Consider the following 23,229-nt stretch of genomic DNA (forward strand, 5'->3'; position numbering starts at 1 on the left):
ATCAATTTATCGGTGGAATGCAACAACTTGCATCTATTCCAACTGAAAACGAAATTTCTTTTTTCCAAACTTGATGCAGTTGAAATGCCTGACTTTTAGGCATGGTTTTCTTGTAGTATTTTTCTCCTAAAATTCTATTGCAGGGTATTTTGTGTTTTTCTAAACTGTAAATTTCGACATTTAAAATTACCTCTCTGAGAGAACTAATGTATGCTCGCTTCATCAAACGTGTTGATTATGGCACCTGCACACTAAAAATCAATCTGTTGTTACATCTGGAAGACAACAATTAATAGTACAGTAACAAAAAAACGGTATAGCGCCTGGTAACTTGTTTTAATAATCATTTGTAAATTTGGTCTACACAGCGATGATGTATCCCGTGAGGTTTGCAAACAAAGAGAATACGACTTCACGCCAATTTCTTTGGATCTCACGTGCTGACCTTCACTGGTCCTACAGCGCAACCAAGTAAACGTGACGTCATGATCCCTTTTCCAATCAGAAGCCTTTGTGCACCATCAGTCCGCCCTTAAGTGGTGACCGCCTCCAATTAAAATTATGCATGCCAGTGTCCCTTTCATAGGGCGAATCATTTTTGATTTTATTGACGAGGGTGGAGTTTTGGCACAATTCTCACCCAGTGAAGGCAGGACTAAATATATTTACAACCAATTCGATCAGAGGTGTGTCCACATTGAATGCAACCATTCAAATATGCTTGGTCAAACAAACCAATAGTTCGCACGAAGATTGACGTACTATAGACCAACTATCCTTACCAGGAAACGAAACTGGCCCAATCAACTGCTACTTTCAGCTAAGTAGGCGGGACATAGTGGAGTAGGGTCTAGGTTGTCTTGTTAGCTCGGGCTGCCGGGTATTACACCGCTGTCCTCTGACTGGGAGATAAAAACGTGAGTTGATTCAACACGAGGTTTAAATGAAAATTGGTAATAGACAGTAACATTACTTTCGTGCTTAGGGCACTACCCATTTGGAAGGTGGGTGGTTTCTAATAGTTATTTATCGAAGCACGGTGCATGTGATATTTCACGAGCCAATTTTGTAGCTCGCGAAGCACTGCTGCATGCTAGCATTAGCCATATAGCATTCCAAGCAGCATTGCCGTAACGTGCTGTCACACACCAGTAACGTTAACTGGGTTCAACCCTGTCTTGTGTGCTAGTTTAGCTGACAACCGCAATTATTCGTTATTAGCTAGGTAACGAATTATTATATTTATTATATTTAAGTTGTATTGGTTATCTACCGTTGGTGGGGTTGCTAATGTTAGCGTTTACTGATTCGCTTGCTGTTCGCAAGCTAGGTACCATTCATTCATATGTCACAAGCTCGTACTAGCTTGCCAAGAGATGAGACGATTTCTTAATCATTATTGGATATGGAAGCTTGCTAGGCAAATAAATTACAGGCCCTAGTTGTTACGTTGCCCATATTCGACTCGACTTGCGTCTTAGATAGAGGTGCGTTAACGTTAGGTAGTTAGCTTGTATTGATCCAACCATGGTAGGCCAAGGCTCACGTACTGTACATGTTGGGTTTTCAGGGTTGGGCATATCTTCATGCTCTATAGTCTCCTGACAAGTCAAAGTTAGTTATGATAGCTAGATAGAAAATTTGGCGAGTTGGCTTAGTTTGGTGACCTCTAATTTACTGTTGCTGTGACTGGCCAAGTAGCCACATGCAATGTTGACACAACTAAACAGTGTTTTCATACAGTTTTCAAATTCAGTGCCAACAACATTATGCAGCTTTAAACTAGCGTGCTCGTTAGCTACTGTGGCTAATTTGCTTGCTCGCAGGGTACCAGCGAGTTAACTTGTACTCTCGGTTCATATGTCACGATATAAATCTGTCGTTAGCTCTAGCAGGCTTGCCTACTGTAATCTGTGTTGCAGGCAGGCCACTCCTCATGTACCATGTTATGTTACGTACATTTTAGTACTTACGTTCGAAAGTTGCCTAGCAAGCTAGGTATTCTGGTTTGAAAATATTTCGGATATTTTTTCGCAAATCGAATGAGGAGATGGGTAGAAGAGAAGCCTTTTTGAGAAAGTAAGCTTACCAGCAGTGTCAGTACCATCATTAACGGACCTAGGAAAACGAATACGGCATAGGCATAGCTGTGTTCACATCAACTTGTGTCATGTGTTGAGGTCAGGGGTCATTACGTAAAATGAGTAGTAGCGACCCCCCTTCCCCTTGTTTAATTGGAGATAACTGTGTTGCGGTTTTGTGTCTTACTGACTGGATTGCCTCTAATAATCATCTTTTTGAGAAACTGTATCAAAGGTGCTTAATTTCACAAGCTCAGACTTAGCTGCTGAGTAGTATAATATATTTTTCTGCTGTGTTTAACTCTATGTTAACTGTTTTGTACCCTTTCCCATTTAACGATTGTTTGTTTCCCTTTCCCTCTCTATCTCTTCCATCTCCCATTCTCTTTGTGTTCTATGTTCCATCCCTGTGTCTCCACCCGTATCAAGACAGTGCTCTCCCAATATTACCATCAGTACCCATCATCTCACAACGGCCCTCCTCTTTTTCTTCCCCCCTCCCTCTGTCTCTCTTTCTCTCTCTCTCTCATTCTCACAGCATGGGCAGTGTATTGGCTGCCAGCTCTCCCAACCCCCCTCCTGCTGTGGGTGGCAGTACCCCAGGAGGGCCCGGGTTGGTATCCGTACCTCCTGGGTTCACTATGCCCCCAGTCTCTCCCATCTCCCCTTCCTCCCCCTCCGGCAGTCCTCCAGGCCAGCAGGGGGAGACAGAGAGCTCACTACCTAATCCTGGCACTTTTGAAGAGTGCCACCGGAAGTGCAAAGGTGAATGAGTACTTTGTGTGTGTTTAAAATGTTGTTTACTTTTTTGTAACTGTTACAGCTGGTTAATCAAGATGTAATGAGCATCAAGTAAATGGCAAAAACAAAAAACTAATTTTGGTTTTTATGCCTAACTAATAATAATGCTAAGACTGGTGGCTAGTTACAAATCTCTGTGAGATAGCTGGTTAGCTGCCATAATTGCATATTGTGGGCATATTTCTGCAGGTGTGGCTGTGAATTTTGAATGATGGCTAGCTTGGAATGTTAATGATAAAACGGTGATGCCTTCTGGTATTCCCATGATGCATTGTTGTAGCAGTCTGTGTACTGGCCTTGTAACTCAGAGATTGCTGGTTCAGTTCTCATTGGGGCACTGCCATTGTACCTTCAACCTGAATCGTTTCAAATAAATGGATGATGTGTACAATAATGTAAGCTGTGTGTGTTGCTCTGGATAAGAGCGTCTGATAAATACCAAACATAGAAGTGACAAGGTCAGTAGTTTTCAAGGTCACAGCATGAAGGTCACCCTAACCACATGAGGATGGTAGAGCAGTCCTCATATGAAGAACGAGGCAAGACAGGGTAAAGCCTGCGTATTATTTTTTAACTTTTATTTTGTATTTGCAATCTCGGCAAGGGTTTCTTCATACGATCACTCTCTTTCAGCTCGGGTAATTTAATTTCTTGGTGAATGTTTTTGGGTGTTGTTTTATTTTGTCGTAATTACTGGACGGAGGGATGTCGGCAGTCAGTAATGGTTTTCTTTCATATTTGACAGAATGCCAGAGTTTTGTTTTTGTGGTCGGTGGTGCATGTGCCTGTGGGGGGAATAATCACCAGCAGACATTTCTTGTTGCCGCTTTATTCTGGCCTAAAACAATTTTAAAGATTGAGTCATTTCAAATAGTCCACAGCCTGGAGACCCAAAGTCCCAAAATAAACCTCCCTGTTACTGGCAAGGCCCAAGAGTATCCCCAGCTTGTGGCCGTTTTGTCCATGTGTGAAGTGCAGTTTAGGGGTTTGCCGTTTCCTTTTTGGTCGTAAGAGTGACCGTAAAAGCCCCTCCTTAAATCGGCGTGCGCACGGTGCTGGATCCCTCCGTCCAGCGGTTGCACATTGCTGAGGAGGGTTGTGGCAACGCCGCTCCTCTGCTCGGCACAAAATGGCTGCTGAAGCAAAGCAGGCCTACCTGAGTCAGGTAGCCCCATCTGACATTTCCTGGCAAAATCTCATGAACGAAGCAGTAACTGTTGTTTTACGTGCCCTTTTGCATGCCCAAGTTGTGAGGTCGGTTAATCTTTTGGTCTCTGCAATCTCTCAATGTTAGTCCAAATTCTCCAAATCACACAAGATACAGCGTGCTTCTGTTTCTATTTGATATTATATTTATTTTAAATTCATAACACAATAACACAATGTGCAATGAACCATAAGTTTTTTTCTGATTACAGAAATGTAGGTAGTTTCAGAATTTTATGTCACGTGTGTATATATATATTCCATTTCTGTTTACAATTAGCAATCACTCTTACTGGTTTTTTTTTTTCTCCCCAAGTAATCAGCACGTGTATTTGGCCAATCTTTAGCTTCTCTCCAAGGCCAGATTCACGTTCATGTTCCTTTCACCGTTTGGACAAGGCTGGTGCTTGACGTGTTATCTGACCCGTGCGTCGGTGTAAACAAGCAGATTTTTTTGGAGCGGAGACACCTTTGGGGTCTTTTTCTTGCACACTTGGTTACCGTGTGACGTTCTTCGCTTCTGGTCGCTGCAGTCAGTGGAGGCTGATGACAGCACTGCAATGCAGATGTGGGGGCGGCAGTGTAGTATAATGGCTAAGGAGTTGGTCTTGTAACCTAAAGGTCGCAGGTTCAATTTCCCAGTTGGACGCTGTCGTTGTTGTTTAATTGATAACCATAAATTTCCATCACATTAACTGATACCAGTGAACATCTTGTTGATGAGGGTGCTGCATAGGGTGTTAATTTAGTTCTCTCTGTCATCTCCCTCCTTTTTAAAGAGGTCTTCCCTGCGCAGATGGAAGGAGTGAGGCTGGTGGTAAACAAAGGCCTGAGCAATCACTTCCAGGTCAGTAAAGGTCACTGCACTTTTTTGGTCTAGGAGGTAAGGGGGGGGGCTTTCGTGGAGGGGGATAGTGCTTATTCAGCCTACAATCGTCATACACACAAACAGCCCAGCAGGTATTCAGTCGGTTGGCTGAGTGAGTGAGCTGTTCTTGCCTTCTCTGTCTCTATAATTTATTTTTAGTGTAATGAATTGACCGTGATGTTCAAATAAAGGAGCATCAAAAGTAAAAAAAAATGTCTCCGTCTCTACCCTTCAGGTTAATCACACCGTCACCCTCAGCACTCTGGGAGATTCCAGCTACAGGTTTGGGGCCACCTACGTGGGCTCCAAACAGACCGGACCTTCTGAGGTACGCGACCCCGCCCGAACGCCGCGCGCGTTTCGCGTCGCCGGGTCATTCTCAGAAGAGGAGGCCGAGAACGCGTACGGCGGCCCTGCTTAGGCAGGTGTTCGTTAGGTCCGTTGGCGTTAGTGGTCGGGCCTCCTGGTAACCGTCGACAACTGGTAAACTGTGTGGGTCAACGTGAGACTTATGCCCAGGCTGAAGTTCTGGGTATTTGGGTGTTTACTGTGAGTTTTTTTTTTTTAATTATTATAAATGTGCTTTTCTCACTAGTCTTTCCCGGTCATGGTTGGAGACATGGACAACTGTGGCAGCCTGAATGCCCAGGTCATTCACCAGCTCACCAGCAGGGTGCGCTCCAAGCTGGCTTTTCAGGTACAAAAAAAAAAAGAGTATTTTGTGTTTTGTTTCTGTTTTTACAGTTAGTTAGTTAATCATTTATTTCCTACCAGAATATTAAATAAGTTTTAAAAATATTTTTCATATGTAGTGGTAGAATTTTCATTTATTATGTATGAAATGAGATTTGATGTGACCTGACCTGCTTCTTTTCCTATTGCTGAATGGGGTCATTTTATGCTCGACTTTGGAGCCTCGTTCCATGTATTTTCCTGTGACTGGGGCTGCTGTGCTATGCTAGCTAAGCTCAGCTGTGATTGGTTGATACTGAGAGTGTAACTGAATCGTGTGTCGTGTGACTGCCAGACGCAGCAGCAGAAGTTTGTGAACTGGCAGTGCGACGCTGAGTTCCGGGGAGAAGATTTCACTGCCACCGTCACCCTCGGCAACCCGGACGTTCTTGTCGGCTCTGGTAGGCTTGCCCGTTTCCTTGTTCCACGAATGCGGTTGTCTGCATCTTACGACTCTCCAGCTATGTTATATTATGTTGCATTTGTTCATCATATGTATCATTTTCTTTATCTCCTACCATCTCCGGCACCCCAACTATCTCTATCTCTCTGTCACACTCTTTCACTGTCTCTTTCTCTGTCTCTCTCTCACTCTCTCTCTCTGCCTCACTCTCTCTTTCACTCTCTCTCTCTCTCTGCCTCTCTCTCTCTCTCTCTCTCTCAGGTATTGTAGTGGCGCACTACCTCCAGTCCATCACCCCCTCTCTTGCTCTTGGAGGGGAGCTGGTGTACCATCGCAGGCCTGGAGAGGAGGGCACAGTCATGTCTCTGGCCGGCAGGTACACAGGTGAGGCCATCTTTCCAGCTGCAAGTCTCCTTAAGCCTCTAAGCTGTGACATCGCAGTGATGTGATCAGAATGTTCTTAACTGAGCATTCTAATGCTGATATCACAATCACTCCTGGTGACCGAAAGCAATGGAGTTCTAGAACATTGATTTTTGAAGAAAAATAAAACGTTCCAAAAAAGAAACCTACTGGTCTGCTGCCTTGTTGTTAAATCTCAGTTTCAAAAGAGGCATCTGCTGTTTACATCTGTTTCCTCTCTCACATGCTCTCCATTTCCTCCTCCTTTTCCTCCTGCTTTTAGGTAGTAATTACATTGCCACGTTGACCGTTGGTGGAGCGGGGGCGCATGCTTCGTACTACCATAAAGCCAACGACCAGGTACGGCCTCCACCACCCCCCCCCCCCCCCAGAGTAGTGCTCCACCCTTTCCTTCTGTTTCTTTCAGGGCAGTGCTGATTCACAGGGATGTGCTGCCCAGTCACAAACCTGAGGATCGGCCCATCTTTCATGGGAGTGCTGAAGAGTAGGGAGTGTGTTCACCTCTGTCCCAGCTGCACCGCCTGTTTGTGTTATCTCCGTCCTGTCAGTCTGGTGTTGTGAGTGTGCGTATATGTGCGCGCGGGAGTGAGCATGCATGCCCGTGCGTGTGTGCCTGCGTGCGTGCATGTGAGGTGTGAGTGTGTGTACATGAGTGTGCATGTGTGTGCGCGCGTGTGTGTGTACATGCGTGCGTGCGTGTGTGTTTCCGTGTGTGAGTGAATGCGTGAGCACACGTTTGTGCATGTGTGTGTGTGTGTGCATCTCTCAGGATGTACTGTTACCAGAGCGTTAGCGCTGAGCCCTCTCTCCCCTGCTCCACAGCTGCAGGTCGGGGTGGAGTTTGAGGCGAGCACTCGGATGCAGGACACTAGCGTTTCATTTGGCTATCAGCTGGACGTTCCCAAAGCAAATCTGCTCTTCAAAGGTACAGTTACATCTGTCTCGCTACTGGGGGGGAAAAAAAAAACCTTCTCTGACCATTACACACGAGTCATAGAACCGCCCTGGAATCTAGCCCTCCAGGAGCTTCACCTGGCTGAATGTAGCATTTCCAATTCTCATCTGGGATCAGTTGTGAAGAGCAGGCACACTGATCTGGGATTGGTTGTGTAGGGCAGGCACGCTGATCTGGGATTGGTTGTGTAGGGCAGGAACACTGATCTGGGATTGGTTGTGTAGGGCAGGAACACTGATCTGGGATTGGTTGTGTAGGGCAGGAACACTGATCTGGGATTGGTTGTGTAGGGCAGGAACACTGATCTGGGATTGGTTGTGTAGGGCAGGCACACTGATCTGGGATTGGTTGTGTAGGGCAGGAACACTGATCTGGGATTGGTTGTGACGGACCTGTAAGCACACTGAGCAGGGGTGGGTGGGGCTGTTTGTGTAGCTGCTGACTCTCTCTCCGCCCTCCCTCCCGGCCCCCGCAGGCTCCTTGGACAGTAACTGGGTGGTGGGGGCCACTCTGGAGAAGAAGCTGATCCCCCTCCCCCTCTCGCTGGCCCTGGGCGCCTTCCTCAACCACCGCAAGAACAAGTTCCAGTGTGGCTTCGGCATCACCATCGGCTAGAGGAGCAGGCGCGGCCGAGACCGCGAAACACGGACTGACACCCCGGGAAGACCGACGGGAACATCGAGCGACGGAGCGCGACAGACCTCACAGAGACTGGAGCGCGGAGGCCATCTTACCATACTGTTCAGACAGCGGGGAACACTTCCACACAGACACGGTCCTTAGGAAACTATCCAATTGGCTTTTTTTTTTGTTTTTTTGTTTGTTTGTTTTGTTTGTTTTTTTAATTAGTTTTTTTTAAGTTCAGATTTTTTGTACTTGCAGGCTGTCAGTCAGGGCTCATGAAGAATGAAGGAGTTTGTGCTAATGGTTTGGTCTCGGGGTCAAGTGGGTTGGAAATACTGTAGAATGTTTTGAATCTGTATTTTTTTTTTTCTCTCTCCTCGTATTAATTTTCCAAATGGTACATATATGACAATATATATTGCCTGTATATATCTATTAAAAAGAAAAATGACATTTCTTACAAAATCAGAAGATAATTGAGTTGTGTGTTTTCTTTCAGCTCAATAGCAGTAAGTGTGTAAGCTGATTAATGAATTAATTGATCTCTGAATTTTACTGCCAGATTTTGTAAGGGCAAAATAATGTAATAATTAACGTTATTTAAATAACAATACTTCATTTGTTTAGAAGATTGAAGACTTGTTTGTGGAACTAAAACCTATTGCACTTTAGCAATGTGCTGAATGTTCATTTGGGACCTTTATAGCTGCAAAAATAGAATCTAAAATCAAATTTAATATATTTTTAAAAATAATTCATATCAGGTGTGTCCTAATATAATGGGATGTGAAAATCTGGAACCCATATTACATTTTTGTCAGTATATGTTTTTGTGGATTGAAATAGAGACTTGGTTGAGGTTTGGTTTAAAAGCCCAGAACGTTGACTCTGGAACATCGGATATCGTTCGTTCTGAGCTTCCAACAGGAACAGGAAGTATGTGTGAAGACATTTAAGTGTGACTGTTCCTCTGCTGATGAGCGAATCCTCTCCTCGGAGCTGACCGCGTTCTGACTGGTGTCGACCGTCGGCTCAACGGTAATGAACTGAAGAAACCGGAAGCTCTGCACGCGTTCGTGAGGACGAGGGAAGTTAGCAGACGTTTACCTCTTCATTTCTGCATGGTTGATTTACAGGTGGCAGCACGCAACCTGGTTTTCCCTTAAACCGTTTGGATTATTAGTAATGGGTTTTATTAATGTGAAACATTATAGATTTAATAATGGTTAGTTTGCATTTTATTGTTTTAATGTAAATATGGGGCTGTGTATTCACTTTTTGCCTCTTGTTTGCTGTAAAATGGCTCCCTCTGCGGGTTAAATTACGGATAGTTGCTGTGGTAGATCTAGTCTTTGGTCCTTTTCGCCACCTAGTGGTAGAATAGAGGAACTACATGCCACCTTTAGGTCCATCTGTATGACGAGGCCACAGGCAAATTAATCCACACACTTACAAGGGTCAAACTGAAAGTTTCTGCATATTAATTTGATCTGTGCTCCGTAACACATTCGGTCTCTCCTAGTTCTGGAGAATCTTTTGAGCACTCTGGAATGTCAGCCACCATCGCCTTGGAGTCAAACCTGATCCAAGCTAGACAACCTGATGCTTCTCTCCATTAGTGTGTTACTTGGTTGAAGTCTTGATAGCACCCATTGCTTTATGCACCACGTAGACCAAGGCCCTTATAATATATTGTAACTGTAAACGTAAACGTAAACGTGGTAACTCCTTTCTCCCTGTCCCCTTCCTCTGCGATCCAGAAGTCATTCCTGTAGCCTGCAGTCAGTTTTCCTTTATGTCCCAAATCCAGTCTTCCTAGCTTCTCATTTATGTCTGTGGATATTATTCTGTTCGGTCCAGCACAGAACATTTCAGTCACTCTTCTGGTTTGTATTGTGCTCCTAAAACTCAATTTTTCCACTGTGGTGCGTCAGTCGGTCTGATGTATGGATGGATGTACTTTGCCCCCTCGTGCTCGGTTCATCTGCGTTCAGTGGACTCCGCTCCTTCCTGAAGATGCTGAAATGTGCAGGGAGTCAGCCGGGAGGGAGAGGAGGCGGAGTTCAATTGAAACGGTCATTCGGGAAATAAAAAGCTGCAAGAAAATAAAATAACAGTGCATGTAACAGCTGTGTTCTCTGATGTTTACCCACTGGACTGAATTATATACAGAAGTGCAGAGGCAACATGTGGTAAATGAAGCCTGTTCATAAAAGGTATCCTGTTAAAATCCTTTAAATTTTCTAATTATTATTTTTGAAAACCAGTAGCAGCTGCGGTTATATTTGTTTCCGAATATTCATGAATTTCTTGTCAAGGATGCATATTCCAAACCATCTGTCCACAGTGAAGACAGAACTACGTGAAAAAATATGTCTGACTGCAGGATCAGTTGAAAGAATCGGGCACAAGTTGTTTCCTCTCTACGCTATTCGATTAAAATATCAGCTGTCCAGGTGGACCGATGAAGTAAGCGGGAACGTCAATCCTCTCGTAAAAGACAGTGTACCGTACTGACACGCGCCTCATGTGTGGACTCCGATCTCTCTTGCAACATATAGTAACGTTATTGCGATGCTAAAAATCAGTCACCTCATGTGAACTCACACATTCTTTCAGAAGGAGGTCATGCAATTCCTGTAATCTATCACTGATCAATACGTGTGTGTAGTGACGTTGATAGAGTAATCGTACGCATTCGTGTGAACGAGCGCGCTAATATGCATTTTAAAAAACTTAACATCACTGATACAATAAGTACAATTATTTCTGTTTGAAGGACTGAAGTGGCACAGGTGACATTACAGGTTGTTATAAGATTTGGGGAAAACAAAGTGGTTAGCAACAGAAAATAAATTCCCCAAACAAATGCTAAACTCTGACACCACACTAGGTGGTATAAGTAGGTTTGAGGTGTTGAGATGTGGATGAATTTGAATAGAAATAACAGCAAAGCAAACAAACTGATGTCAGTAAGAAATTTATGATTTGTGCTGGGAAGTGGCTATAGAGTTTGACCCAGTGTGACTAATATATTCTCATAAAATCTCATTTTCATATATTCTCAGTAAATCGTATTTTCCTTCTTTTGTAAGAGACGAGGAGGTCTCTGTTGGTTCCCGTGTAAGCAGGGTTCAATAAATCCAGGATCCGTGCACAGCCTGTTAAAGATGAAATTGAGTTTTCAAGGTCCAATTAGTTCCAGTATGTGTTGTCGAGGTGTGGTTGCTATGTGTTGTCAGGGTCCAGTCCAGATGGGTTGAGAGTCTGATGTGGAGCAGGAGTGTCAAGATGGGAAGCAGCCCTGGTGACAGCAGGGCATTCACTGCTGGACTTTGTGTTCTTCACTGCAGCTCTCAGCTCTTCATAGAGTATATAAAGCTCTGCCACACACACACAAACACACACCCTCACACACTTACTCTCACCGGGATTAACAAAGACTCACTCACTCATACAGGTAAGACACTTCCATCATTTGAATTTTCTTGTAGAAACTATTTCAAGTGAAGTTGAATATTTACGGTGAAATGTTGCGGTAGAAGCTGACTGATTATGTGTTAATTATTTTTCTTCTGTTCCAGGATTTGGATCGCAGTCATGAAGGTGTTTGTGGTGCTTGTACTTGCAGTATTCACTGGTGTGTAAACTTCTTTGTTGGCATCAGAATGCTTATTTATATGGTTATAACAGCTCTTAGTTATGTATTTGCTGGGATTTTGACACTTTAGCCTAATCTAACTACAATATTTTACTATATTAACCTAAAATAGTTTATGATATTGGCTTTTTTAAAGATAAGATTTAAGATTCTTAAAATGTGGGAACTTCAAATGTTACGCACAATTTGTTGGTGAAAAACTAGTAAATTGATGCAAAATAAATTATCAGTCATTTCCAAAGGAAAGCTTTCTGTAGCATCAACACTGTGTGTCTCCTAATAGAGGTTTTCATATGTCCATGGATTAGATTTTTTAAAATTATTGCTATAACACACAGGCTGCCATGGCAACATTCTTTCGGCAAGTCAGCCCAAGCCACAGTTGGAGCTGGTGAAAAATGCATTCTGGGACTATGTCGCCAAGGCAACTCACACTGCTGAAGAGACTCTTCAGGCGATCAGACAGTCTGAGCTGGGCCAGGAAGTCAAGTAAGTCAACAAAAAGTGTTTGCAATCAAATGAACGCAAATAAGAATAATTTCATTCACAGAAGTGGAAATTACTATCAAAACGCTGTCCTAACTTCGCTTTCTCTCTGTCCTCGCAGTGCTCAGATCACAGAGAGCGCGGATGCGACCAGCAAATACATTGTCACTCTCCACAGTCAGATGACCCCTCTGGCTCAGAAGTTGCTGACCCAACTCTCCCAGGAGGCCGAGCAGCTGAGGGTACGTCTCGAGAAAGATTTAAGCCTCAAAAAGGTTCAGTTTGAGCCCTACGCCGAGGAGCTGAGAACCAACATTCAGCAGCAGGTGGAGCAGCTGAAGCAGGATGTGGCCCCTTATGTAGAGTCCCTGGAGCCCGAGGCCCTGAAGGCCGCCCTGCTCCAGAAGAGCGAAGAGCTGAAGGGGAGCCTGGAGCAGAGCGTGCAGGAGCTGCAGTCCCAGCTGGACCCCCACACCCAGGAGCTGAAGGAGAAAGTGGAGCAGCACCTGCAGGACTTCCACAAGAGTATGGCTCCCCTGGCCCAGAGCTTCCAGACCCAGCTGGCCCAGAAAACCCAGGAGATCCAGCAGAGTCTGGCCCCCTACGGTGAGGACCTGAGAGAAAAGCTGAACCCCTACGCCCAGGACCTGAAGGCCCAGCTCAATGCCCTCTGGGAGTCCTTCACCAAGAAGAACTAGACAGGCTTCATTCCACATGGCTTTCTCTTTAACTCAGTGAGTTCTTGAACAATTCCTCGGAAGTTACTTCAGGATCTCTGTTCTCACTGAATCTCAATCATATGAAGGACAATGTGTGTCAATGCCAACTAAGATCACAACCAAGCCATTCTGTTGTCCTCTGACCTTTGAAAATGCTATAATATTCAAGCATTCAAGCATTCAAGCAATGTTGATTGAGATGAATACAGAAATATGTATTTCTTTATAGTTTCATGTCCTGTAAGATATGAAAGATGCTTGTTTTTGTTTTTTTTCTTTAATTTATTAAAATAAAGTATTCCATAAAAGAAATAGCATTTTCCTGACTTCAATAATGCACAGAAACATGGAATTATTTTGCTTAAAACTGAAACATTATAGAAAAGACTGTAGAGAAGAACCTTATACTTCAACTATACAGTTCTGTGAAAAAGTTTTTTTTTTTCCTTCCTGATTTCCACCATTACTGCATATTTGTCGCACTGAATGGTTTCAGGTCTTTAGACAAAACATTATATTTGACAAAGGAAACTCAAGAAAACACAAGCCACATTTTTAAAATTTCATTTATTAATGAAAAATGTTATCAAACAACCATATTGCCTAAGTGAAAAAGCAATTGCCCCTTCAAATTTAATAACTGGCTACACCATCTTTAGCAGTAATAACTGCACTAAACACTTTCTATAACTTGAAATCAGTCTTTCATTATTGCCATGGAGGATTATTAGCTCTTCTTTGCAGAACTGCATTTGCTCAGGCAAATTGGTAGGTTTTCAAGCATAAGCTGCTTGTTTCGCTCAATTTTGCTTCTTTTCAGCCATTCAGATGTGGACTTGATTTTGTGTTTCGGATCATTGTCTTGCTGCATAACCCAATAATGCTTCAGCTTCAGCTCATGGACAGATGACTGGACACTCTCCTGCAGAAGTTTCTGATACAGAGCAGAATTCATGGTTCCTTCAAAAACAGCAAATCCTTCAGGTCCCATGGTAGCAAAGCATCCACACAACATCACACTACCACCACCAAGTTTGACTGCTGGTATGATGTTCTTATGGTGAAATGCAGTATTTGCTTTACACCAGACATAATGGGACCTGTGTTGTCCAAATGTTCCACTTTTCTTTTAAAATATATTTTTGGGGGCTTTTCAGTTTTATTGGACAGGACAGTGTAGAGTGAAAGGAAGAACAGGGGAGGAGAGAGGGAGAGACATGCGACAAAGGGTCGCACGGTCAGACTCGAACCGCCGACGTCGCAGCTCGTAATGAGCATGTGGACGGCGAGTGCGCTACAGGCTACGCCACGAGACACCCCCAAATGTTACACTATTGACTCATCTGTCCATAGTACACTATTTCAAAAGGTTTAAGGATCACTCAGATGCTTTTTTGCAAATGTGAGATGAGCATGTGTCTCTTGGCTAGTAGTGGTTTTTATCTTGCTACTCTCACATGAATTCCATTGTTTTCCTAGTCTCTTTTGTGGAGTCATGAATATTGACCTTAGCTAAGGCTAGATGAGCCTGCAGCTTTTTTTGGATGTTCTTCTGGGAGTTTTGTGACTTCCTGGATGAGTTGTTGCTCAGAGAAATTTTGGCAGGCTGGCCACTCCTAGGATGATTCACCACTGTTACAAGTGTTCTCCATTTTGAGATAATGGCTCTCTGTGGTTCAGTGTAACCACAGAGCCTTAGAAATGGCTTTGTAACTTTTTCCAGACTGATATATTTCAACAACAGTTTTCTAATATCTTCTGGAATTTTCTTTGATCGTGGCAAAGCTCGCTTGTAGAAACTTTGTGGTTACTAGTTTACTCTGATGGTAAGCTTCAATATGAGTGAGGTTTAGATTCAAGAGGGCTGGCTTCAGTCAAGCCTGGCTTTGTTGCTGGGGTGACATAGCTCAGGAGGTAGGTGTCTGGCAGTCGGAGGGTTGCTGGTTTTATCCCCCGCCCTGGGCGTGTCGAAGTGTCCCTGAGCAAGACACCTAACCCCTAATTGCTCCTAACGAGCTGATTGGTACCTTGCATGTAGGCCTTTCACTGTTGGTGTGTGTGTGTGTGTGTGTGGCATGAATTGTAAAGCGCTTTGGATAAAAGCGCTGTATAAATGCAGTCCATTTACCATTTATGTTCAATCAGCTGAATCTAATCATCAATTAAATTTGGTTCATCAGTCGACTGCGCAACTAATGAGGCAATTACTTTTTTATATGGGTGTTTTATAACTGTTTTCTTGTTCCACTAACACATAATGTTCTGGAGGCATTTTTAGCATGTGAAAAATACTTATTTTGTTTTAAAGATGCGTAATTAAGCAAGTTTTACTGCATTCTATGAAGTTAAAAATAATTAGACCTCTGGACCTTTTAGTTGTGAACTACCCTTTTACCTTCCCTGTTAATAATTTCACGAAAACCTGTGACTAGTGATGATAAAATCATTTGGTTTGGAAAGAAATACTGTAAAAGGTTTCTGGTATTAAATTCAATATCAAAGTACAAGCAGTATTGCAATCCAATCTCTTTCCTTTCTCCTTCTAGTGAGGATAACATGCCATAATTTTGGAAATACATTTATTTAAATAATTTATGCAGACAAGACATCTTTTGTGTCTAACAATAAATTATTATATAAATAAATACATACTTCAGGACATAATTGAAGTGATAGGATATCAATGGTATCAGTGCTTGAAGATTACAGTATTTTCATGGTTCAGTGGATAACAGAATGACTGTGATCTTAGTTGGGATACACTCTCAGGTCATCATTTCCCTTGGATTCAATGCTACTATGCAATGTTAACTAATTTAAAAGAGAACCAATAAAATATTACCAATAAAATGTAAATGTGGGAAATGTGAACGAAGTAACAACGATTCTGGAGAAGTAGCTTCTCTTCAGCTGTCACAAAGTCACGGAGTTACAGAGAAAGGCATGGGGAATGAAGCAGAGATCCTTCCATGTCTAGTTCTTCTTGGTGAAGGACTCCCAGAGGGCATTGAGCTGGGCCTTCAGGTCCTGGGCGTAGGGGTTCAGCTTCTCTCTCAGGTCCTCACCGTAGGGGGCCAGATTCTGCTGGATCTCCTTGGTTTTCTGGGCCAGCTGGGTCTGGAAGCTCTGGGCCAGGGGAGCCATACTCTTGTGGAAGTCCTGCAGGTGCTGCTCCACTTTCTCCTTCAGCTCCTGGGTGTGGGGGTCCAGCTGGGACTGCAGCTCCTTCACGCTCTGCTCCAGGCTCCCCTTCAGCTCCTCGCTCTTCTGGAGCAGGGCGGCCTTCAGGGCCTCGGGCTCCAGGGACTCTACATAAGGGGCCACATCCTGCTTCAGCTGCTCCACCTGCTGCTGAATGTTGGTCCTCAGCTCCTCAGCATAGGGCTCCAGCTGGACCCTCAGGTTGATCAGGTCTTTCTCCAGACGAACCTTCAGCTGCTCGGCCTCTTGGGAGAGTTGTGTCAGCAAGTCCTGAGCCAGAGGGGTCATCTGACTGTGGAGAGTGACAATGTATTTGCTGGCCGCATCCGCGCTCTCTGTGATCTGAGCACTATGAGGACAGAGAGAAAGAGAAGATGGAACAGGGAGCTCAGAAGTTTGTACGTGTCTGATAAATCAGATACTGTTCTTATTTGATTGTGAACACTTGTTTCTTACTTACTTGACTTCCTGGCCCAGCTCAGACTGTCTGATCACCTGAAGAGTCTCTTCAGCAGTGCGTGTTGCCTTTGCAACATAGTCCCAGAATGCATCTGTCACCAACTCCAGCTGTGGCTTGGGCTGGTCTGCCCAAAGAAGGTTGGCATGGCAACCTGGTGGGACATAGATTGAATTCTGTGTCATTGGTCATGCAGATATGAAAGTCACAAAAGGCAGCAAACGTTTTCTCACTGCTGTTCCAACTCAGAATGATTCATGTACTTTTTCAGCTTTAAACTACTTCAGTTTCAACAAATCTCTTTTTGTATTTGAGAACTCACACAATTACATGCTATTTTAATAATACATTTTTCCTTTATGCCTGTTTTTCACATAGTAGTAGTATTTCAGATAAGGGTACTGCTATTGAATTTTCTGTCTCAAACTGTACTTCTACATGTTATCATGTTAAATAATGACCATCACTGGGAAAGCATTGTTAAAAATTACAAATACAGTGTTATTAGAAATATCAGAATTGATACAATTAACTTACCGGTGAAAACAGTTAGTGCAAGTACCACGAAGACCTTCATGACTGCGTTTCAAAGCCTGGGGGGAAAAAGGTTTTATATTCAAACAACAGCTCTATATGAACACTTTCACATTTCAGTCATATTAGCAGTGCTCAATATGCCAGTGGTATGTATCTTACCTGCGATGTGAGAGTGTCTCTGTGTGCCCTGGTATGAGTGTATGAGGGTGTGTCAGTGTGTGGCAGAGCTTTATATACTCTATGAAGAGCTGAGAGCTGCAGTGAAGAACACAAAGTCCAGCAGTGAATGCCCTGCTGTCACCAGGGCTGCTTCCCTTCCTGACACTCCTGCTCCACATCAGACTCTCAGCCCATCTGGACTGGACCCTGACAACACATAGCAACCACACCCAGACAACACAAAATGAAAGTGACATGTGTAATATCCACGCTCAAGGCCAACATACACACGTACAGCAGGTTTTTAAATATGCTTTTTCTCCCAGTTTGGAATGTCTGGTAGAACTCAGCAGCCACGTTCATTTTGGTAACCTCCCCTATCAACCTGAAAGAGTGCAGACAAGCAGGCACTCTGCTCTGATATCAAACTGCTGCTTCTTTACAGACTGCAGATGTTTTAACAGAAAATTCCGTCCATCCATCCATCCATCCATTATATAAACCTGCTTATTCCTGGTCAGGGTCGTGGGGGTACTGGAGCCTATCCCAGCATGCATTGGGCAAGAGGCAGGAATACACCCTGTACAGGTCATCAATCTATCGCAGGGCAAGCACACCATTCACTCACCATTTTTAACAGATAATTCCTTATTATAATTTCCTTTAAAATGTATGAGAATTGTAGCCAGAAATGTATTAGAAAGAAAAGTTAGCTAGAATGTTGATAAGAGTTAAAACACACAGAAATCCCCCGTATAACCCCCCAGTGATATGGGCACATGTGCAATAAATATATTATTTCTGGTTGTTCTGGATACATATATGCACTTCTTCTTATTCAGCCACTCTTACATGTAGTCCATGTCTTGATCTTTTCACTGTTTACCAAGGTGAAATTTTCAGTTTGGTCACATGATACACCATTTTAAAATGTTAAAACTCATGCTTCTACGTCTATAAACTATTTTACCCTGCCAATGTTTTAGCAACAACAGTTCCTTATTTTGTATGGTGGGGTGGCAGAACAAGCTTTGGGGGCCCTCTCCTTCTTTTCATTCAGGAACCGTACAGACGACACAAATCATGATAAATTTGATACGTTTGTCAAAGAAGGAACCTCCAGCAAGCAAAATCCACAGTCATTTTTAGTCCCAAAAACATACTTACTCAGAGAAACCTCGGTTTAGTTAGAAATTCTCCTGAGGAATTACTGTCGTTCATTTCACCATGCATACATGCCGAAAGTATTGTGTACACAATGATGTTGTTACTTCCGGTTTGTAGAGATCCTCTGGAATGAAACAAGCCCACATATAAGCTTCTCTGGGAAGTAGAGGCCAAGCAGTCCCTCAACATAGCCAGTGGGACTCGCAATTCATGTGTGGTTAAAGGACACATTGTCATATTCTTTAATTAAATGGTATTATAATGTTGGTTCATCCAAGTAGAAATAATAGCACTTTTTTATACATAGCCCCCCATTTCAGGGTGACATAAAGTTTGAGACAAATGGCTTCACAGGTGTTTCTGATTAGTCAGATGAGTTTAATTGCTTCTTTAGTGCAGGTATAGGAGAGCTTTCTAGTCTTGATTCGAGGCTTTTGATTGCCTTTTGAATTTGTTATTGGCTTTTGTCGGTATATGAACCAGAGTTGTGCCAATGAAAGTCAAGGAAGCCATTATAGCGCTGAGAAAGGTGAAGAAACAATCAGAGACATTGGCCAAGCCTTAGGTCTGTCAAAATCAACAGTTTGGAACATCATTTAAAAAAGAGCACTAGTGAGCTTAGTAATCACAAAGAGTGATTGATTACTCAGCGAGAGTCGGGGGGGGGGGGGGGGGGCATTCTTTGAGGTATGAGTATAATTTTCTTTTTGTATAGGACTGACATATATAATTCATGGGGTTATGAATCTCTTCTGTGAGTGTCAGAACTTATTTATATGGCATGCAGTGCAGTCTGCATGCAGGATTCATGATTTAAATTATTTTTTAATTTTAAATTTAATTTTATTTAGCCCTCCCTGTCAGCATCCTGCCACATCATAAGGGGTCGATGCAATCACCAGCTATCATGGCAAAATATGTCTTTATTTTGTAAAGGAGCTGCACAGTGTTCATCTTCTTTGAGGCCGTGTAATGACAAACATTCAGAATCATAAAACAGCCTTCCTGTATTTAAGGTAGCCATAACTGTCTCAACGTTCTCCATATTGTCTGGTAACTGGGACATGTTACTGTGTGTAGGCCAACATGCTCTACTTTCTTCAGAGCATAGGTTAAGATGTTTTTCTTTGTATGTCATACATTGTGTACCATATCTTGAAGTAAAGGAAAAGTACGTCAAACGCATATAGAGATAAGCCCCAGTTTATCAGTGAGGTTCTGTTGGGGATTTCCATGTGGTTTAATGGTCTGTTATCAATATGCTTGTTAACCGTTGCTTCTGATATATTTCTAACTATAATTAATATACAATTTAAAGGTAATTATAATAGAGAATTATCTGTTAAAACGCCTGCCGTCTGAAAAAAGAAGCAGCAGTCTGATGTCAGAGAAGAACATGAGCTTGTCTGCACTCTCCCAGGTTCACAAGGGAGGTTACAGAAATGAACATGGCCGATTAACACAACATTCCGACATTTCAAACATTCCAAATTGGGAGAAAAGGAATTGCAAAAAAGAAAATCTATTGTACGTGTATGTACGTCGGTTTTGAGGGTTGATAGTGTCATTTTCATAGTGCCGTTTTGCCACGATCAAATGTAATTTAGTCCTCTTCCTCTGTGTCATCAAGGTGTGGTTGCCATGTGTTGTCAGGGTCCAGTCCAGGTGGGTTGAGAGTCTGATGTGGAGCAGGTGTGTCAGGAAGGGAAGCAGCCCTGGTGACAGCAGGGCATTCACTGCTGGACTTTGTGTTCTTCACTGCAGCTCTCAGCTCTTCATAGAGTATATAAAGCTCTGCCACACACCCACACACACACACACACACACACTCATATCAAGGCACACAGAGACACACTCTCACATCGCAGGTAAGATACATACCACTGGCATATTGAGCACTGCTAATATGACTGAAATGTGAAAGTGTTCATTTAGAGCTATTGTTTGAATATAAAACCTTTTATCCCCCAAGGCTTTGAAACGCAGTCATGAAGGTGTTCGTGGTACTTGCACTAACTGTTTTCACCGGTAAGTTAATTGTATCAATTCTGATATTTCTAATAACACTGTATTTGTCATTTTTAGCATTGCTTTGCCAGTGATGGTCATTATTTAGCATGATAACATGTTAACAAGTACAGCTTGAGACAGAAAAATTCAATAGCAGTACCCTTATCTGAAATAGTACTGCTATGGGAAAAACAGGCATAAAGGAAAAAGGTATTATTAGAATAGCATGTAATTGTGTGAGTTCTCAAATACAAAAAGAGAATTTGTTGAAACTGAAGTAGTTTAAAGCTGAAAAGTACATGAATCATTCTGAGTTGGAACAGCAGTGAGAAAACGTTTGCTGCCTTTTGTGACTTTCATACCCGCATGACCAATGACACAGAATTCAATCTATGTCCCACCAGGTTGCCATGCCAACCTTCTTTGGGCAGACCAGCCCAAGCCACAGCTGGAGCTGGTGACAGATGCATTCTGGGACTATGTCGCCAAGGCAACACGCACTGCTGAAGAGACCCTCCAGACGATCAGACAGTCTGAGCTGGGCCAGGAAGTCAAGTAAGTAAGAAATAAGTGTACACAATCAAATAACAGAAGTATCGGATTTATCAGACACGTACAAACTTCTGAACTCCCTGTTCTAACCTCTCTTTCTTTCTGTCTTCACAGTGCTCAGATCACAAAGAGCGCGGACGTGGCCAGCAAATATGTGGTTACTCTCCACAGTCAGATGACCCCTCTGGCTCAAGACTTGCTGACCCAACTCTCCCAAGAGGCCGAGCAGCTGAAGGTTCGTCTGGAGAAAGACCTGATCAACCTGAGGGTCCAGCTGGAGCCCTATGCTGAGGAGCTGAGGACCAACATTCAGCAGCAGGTGGAGCAGCTGAAGCAGGATGTGGCCCCTTATGTAGAGTCCCTGGAGCCCGAGGCCCTGAAGGCCGCCCTGCTCCAGAAGAGCGAGGAGCTGAAGGGGAGCCTGGAGCAGAGCGTGAAGGAGCTGCAGTCCCAGCTGGACCCCCACACCCAGGAGCTGAAGGAGAAAGTGGAGCAGCACCTGCAGGACTTCCACAAGAGTATGGCTCCCCTGGCCCAGAGCTTCCAGACCCAGCTGGCCCAGAAAACCCAGGAGATCCAGCAGAGTCTGGCCCCCTATGGTGAGGACCTGAGAGAGAAGCTGGACCCCTACGCCCAGGACCTGAAGGCCCAGCTCACTGCCCTCTGGGAGTCCTTCACCAAGACAAACTAGACATGGAAGGATCTCTGCTTCATTCCTCATGCCTTTCTCTGGCACTTATTCACTGTTTCTCCAGTTGATCCACTTAAGATTATAACCATTTAGTTCTGATTCAATTTGAAATGGACCAGCTTTATGGAAAACTACATTATTCTTCAGTACAGTGCAATTATTTTGCCAAATCCAAAACTTTCTTCTTTGTGCAAGTCATATCAATGATTCCTTATTTATTTGTTTTATTATTTATTGTAAGATTGAATAGGTGTTCATACAAATAAAAAATTACATTTACCCCCAAAAAAATTGCATCCTCTTTATTTCTGAGATTTCCTTTTGGGATGATGTCATAGGTACAGAAGTATAAAAATGGGTCATCTGCATTGTGATATTTGCAATTCTAAAAATCCTTCACTTGTTGATTATAAATGGGCTTTCTTTTTCTTGGTAATATCATGCTTTCTGAGACTAAAACTCATTCTCTCCACTTCTGAAAAGCACTCTAGATGAAATAGCCTCCTAGGTTGTTTTCCTGTTTTAAAAAATGATAGAAATGTAAAATAATTACAGCAAAATAGAAATAAAACAATGTTTTATTTAATGTTTTATTTAAGAGCTGATGACTTTTTTTAAAAGCAGCTTGTGGCTGTGGGTCACTGTAGCAAAGGCAACAGGTTGCCCTAGATTTTTAAATATGCCTATTTTCTCATTTATGGTTCAGACCAGGGCTGATGGAGAATCATATATTTTGTAGCTCTTTTTATTCTCAGCATTTGCCTTGCTTGTGTTTGAAAAAAATAGAAAAAAATAATGGATGTTATCCGGGGCATAAAAGTCATCCAAGAATTAGGTAATATTAGTGTTTTTTCTGTATAATTAGCGAAGGCACTTTTTGAGAGTAATTATAACAAAAAAAATGATTTGCTAAATATTTTGTGGATGGATTACAGACAGATAATTTAAAAGTAAAAACATTACACGTGAGTCTGTTAAAAGTAATATTAATAATGACAATATGTACTACATGTGTGCTACATATTTGCCAATGTAGATAAATATATAGGTCAACATGATTGCAACTAGAGCATGTGACTAAATGGAAGACTGAACTATTTGCTATGTCATCCACTAGATAGTTCTCCATTCTTCATAGACCAATCATTGAATAGCACCATTGTAGCCATGCAATCAGTCTTCTTGATATGACAGGCACCCAAAGGCAAATCAATAGTGTTACAACCTACAGAGAGACAAAATACGAAATCCCACTTTAAATACGGTTTAATGTTTCTACTTTTATGTCAGCAAAAGTGCTGTCCGGCAGATGAAAATATCATACAAAATATACATTACATCTGATAAAAAGGTTTTTAACTTGTGTTTCAACAAGTGTTGTGTAATAATTCTAATTCATTACTTTCACCGTGGAGTTTTCTGTTCAAAGTCAGTGCCTAGCTTGTGTTGTACTTATCATTTGCAATGTACAACGTACCCTCTCTCAAAATAGGTGA

The 23,229-nt window shown here is 42.7% G+C and overlaps 4 protein-coding genes across 6 annotated transcripts; 3 read left to right on the top strand and 1 right to left on the bottom strand.

The window, feature by feature from the left end:
• Positions 1-760: 760 nt before the first annotated feature.
• LOC135261939 (mitochondrial import receptor subunit TOM40 homolog) lies at positions 761-8,569 on the top strand. 3 transcript variants are annotated; one of them, XM_064348652.1, is made up of 10 exons: positions 761-917; positions 2,620-2,846; positions 4,868-4,935; positions 5,192-5,284; positions 5,552-5,653; positions 5,984-6,089; positions 6,353-6,475; positions 6,777-6,853; positions 7,337-7,439; positions 7,945-8,569. In XM_064348652.1, the coding sequence occupies exons 2-10, from the start codon at positions 2,621-2,623 to the stop codon at positions 8,082-8,084; spliced, it is 1,038 nt and encodes a 345-aa protein (XP_064204722.1). In that variant the 5' UTR covers positions 761-917; position 2,620; the 3' UTR covers positions 8,085-8,569. The 3 variants fall into 3 exon arrangements, with proteins under 3 accessions (XP_064204722.1, XP_064204721.1, XP_064204723.1); XM_064348651.1 differs by having other exon boundaries at positions 773-917; positions 2,515-2,846; XM_064348653.1 differs by having other exon boundaries at positions 904-1,004.
• A 2,828-nt stretch (positions 8,570-11,397) lies between these two features.
• On the top strand, positions 11,398-13,271 carry LOC135261941 (apolipoprotein A-IV-like). Its single transcript, XM_064348655.1, has 4 exons — positions 11,398-11,553; positions 11,678-11,733; positions 12,093-12,243; positions 12,362-13,271. Exons 2-4 carry the CDS (start codon positions 11,694-11,696, stop codon positions 12,936-12,938), a joined length of 768 nt encoding a protein of 255 aa, XP_064204725.1. The 5' UTR covers positions 11,398-11,553; positions 11,678-11,693; the 3' UTR covers positions 12,939-13,271.
• A 2,250-nt stretch (positions 13,272-15,521) lies between these two features.
• LOC135261942 (apolipoprotein A-IV-like) lies at positions 15,522-17,391 on the bottom strand. The gene is made up of 4 exons (XM_064348656.1): positions 17,314-17,391; positions 17,155-17,210; positions 16,621-16,771; positions 15,522-16,509 (listed from the first exon to the last, which is right to left on the bottom strand). The coding sequence occupies exons 2-4, from the start codon at positions 17,192-17,194 to the stop codon at positions 15,933-15,935; spliced, it is 768 nt and encodes a 255-aa protein (XP_064204726.1). The 5' UTR covers positions 17,195-17,210; positions 17,314-17,391; the 3' UTR covers positions 15,522-15,932.
• Positions 17,392-20,246: 2,855 nt separating this feature from the next.
• LOC135261943 (apolipoprotein A-IV-like) lies at positions 20,247-22,024 on the top strand. The gene is made up of 4 exons (XM_064348657.1): positions 20,247-20,348; positions 20,453-20,508; positions 20,895-21,045; positions 21,157-22,024. The coding sequence occupies exons 2-4, from the start codon at positions 20,469-20,471 to the stop codon at positions 21,731-21,733; spliced, it is 768 nt and encodes a 255-aa protein (XP_064204727.1). The 5' UTR covers positions 20,247-20,348; positions 20,453-20,468; the 3' UTR covers positions 21,734-22,024.
• Positions 22,025-23,229: the final 1,205 nt, after the last annotated feature.

The sequence above is a fragment of the Anguilla rostrata genome, chromosome 8 (genome assembly GCF_018555375.3).
Source record: "Anguilla rostrata isolate EN2019 chromosome 8, ASM1855537v3, whole genome shotgun sequence".
NCBI classification, from domain to species: domain Eukaryota; kingdom Metazoa; phylum Chordata; class Actinopteri; order Anguilliformes; family Anguillidae; genus Anguilla; species Anguilla rostrata.

What these genes read in the sequence shown, in the direction of transcription:
- LOC135261941 (XM_064348655.1), top strand. Translation starts at nt 11,694, where the DNA reads ATGAAGGTGTTTGTGGTGCTTGTACTTGCAGTATTCACTG. An exon ending in TGTACTTGCAGTATTCACTG is followed by an intron (nt 11,734 to 12,092) that starts GTGTGTAAACTT and finishes TATAACACACAG; the next exon opens with GCTGCCATGGCAACATTCTT. An exon ending in GAGCTGGGCCAGGAAGTCAA is followed by an intron (nt 12,244 to 12,361) that starts GTAAGTCAACAA and finishes CTGTCCTCGCAG; the next exon opens with TGCTCAGATCACAGAGAGCG.
- LOC135261942 (XM_064348656.1), bottom strand. Translation starts at nt 17,194, where the DNA reads ATGAAGGTCTTCGTGGTACTTGCACTAACTGTTTTCACCG. An exon ending in TGCACTAACTGTTTTCACCG is followed by an intron (nt 16,772 to 17,154) that starts GTAAGTTAATTG and finishes ATGTCCCACCAG; the next exon opens with GTTGCCATGCCAACCTTCTT. An exon ending in GAGCTGGGCCAGGAAGTCAA is followed by an intron (nt 16,510 to 16,620) that starts GTAAGTAAGAAA and finishes CTGTCCTCATAG; the next exon opens with TGCTCAGATCACAGAGAGCG.
- LOC135261939 (XM_064348652.1), top strand. Translation starts at nt 2,621, where the DNA reads ATGGGCAGTGTATTGGCTGCCAGCTCTCCCAACCCCCCTCCTGCTGTG. An exon ending in AACAGACCGGACCTTCTGAG is followed by an intron (nt 5,285 to 5,551) that starts GTACGCGACCCC and finishes TTTTCTCACTAG; the next exon opens with TCTTTCCCGGTCATGGTTGG. An exon ending in GCTCCAAGCTGGCTTTTCAG is followed by an intron (nt 5,654 to 5,983) that starts GTACAAAAAAAA and finishes TGTGACTGCCAG; the next exon opens with ACGCAGCAGCAGAAGTTTGT.
- LOC135261943 (XM_064348657.1), top strand. Translation starts at nt 20,469, where the DNA reads ATGAAGGTGTTCGTGGTACTTGCACTAACTGTTTTCACCG. An exon ending in TGCACTAACTGTTTTCACCG is followed by an intron (nt 20,509 to 20,894) that starts GTAAGTTAATTG and finishes ATGTCCCACCAG; the next exon opens with GTTGCCATGCCAACCTTCTT. An exon ending in GAGCTGGGCCAGGAAGTCAA is followed by an intron (nt 21,046 to 21,156) that starts GTAAGTAAGAAA and finishes CTGTCTTCACAG; the next exon opens with TGCTCAGATCACAAAGAGCG.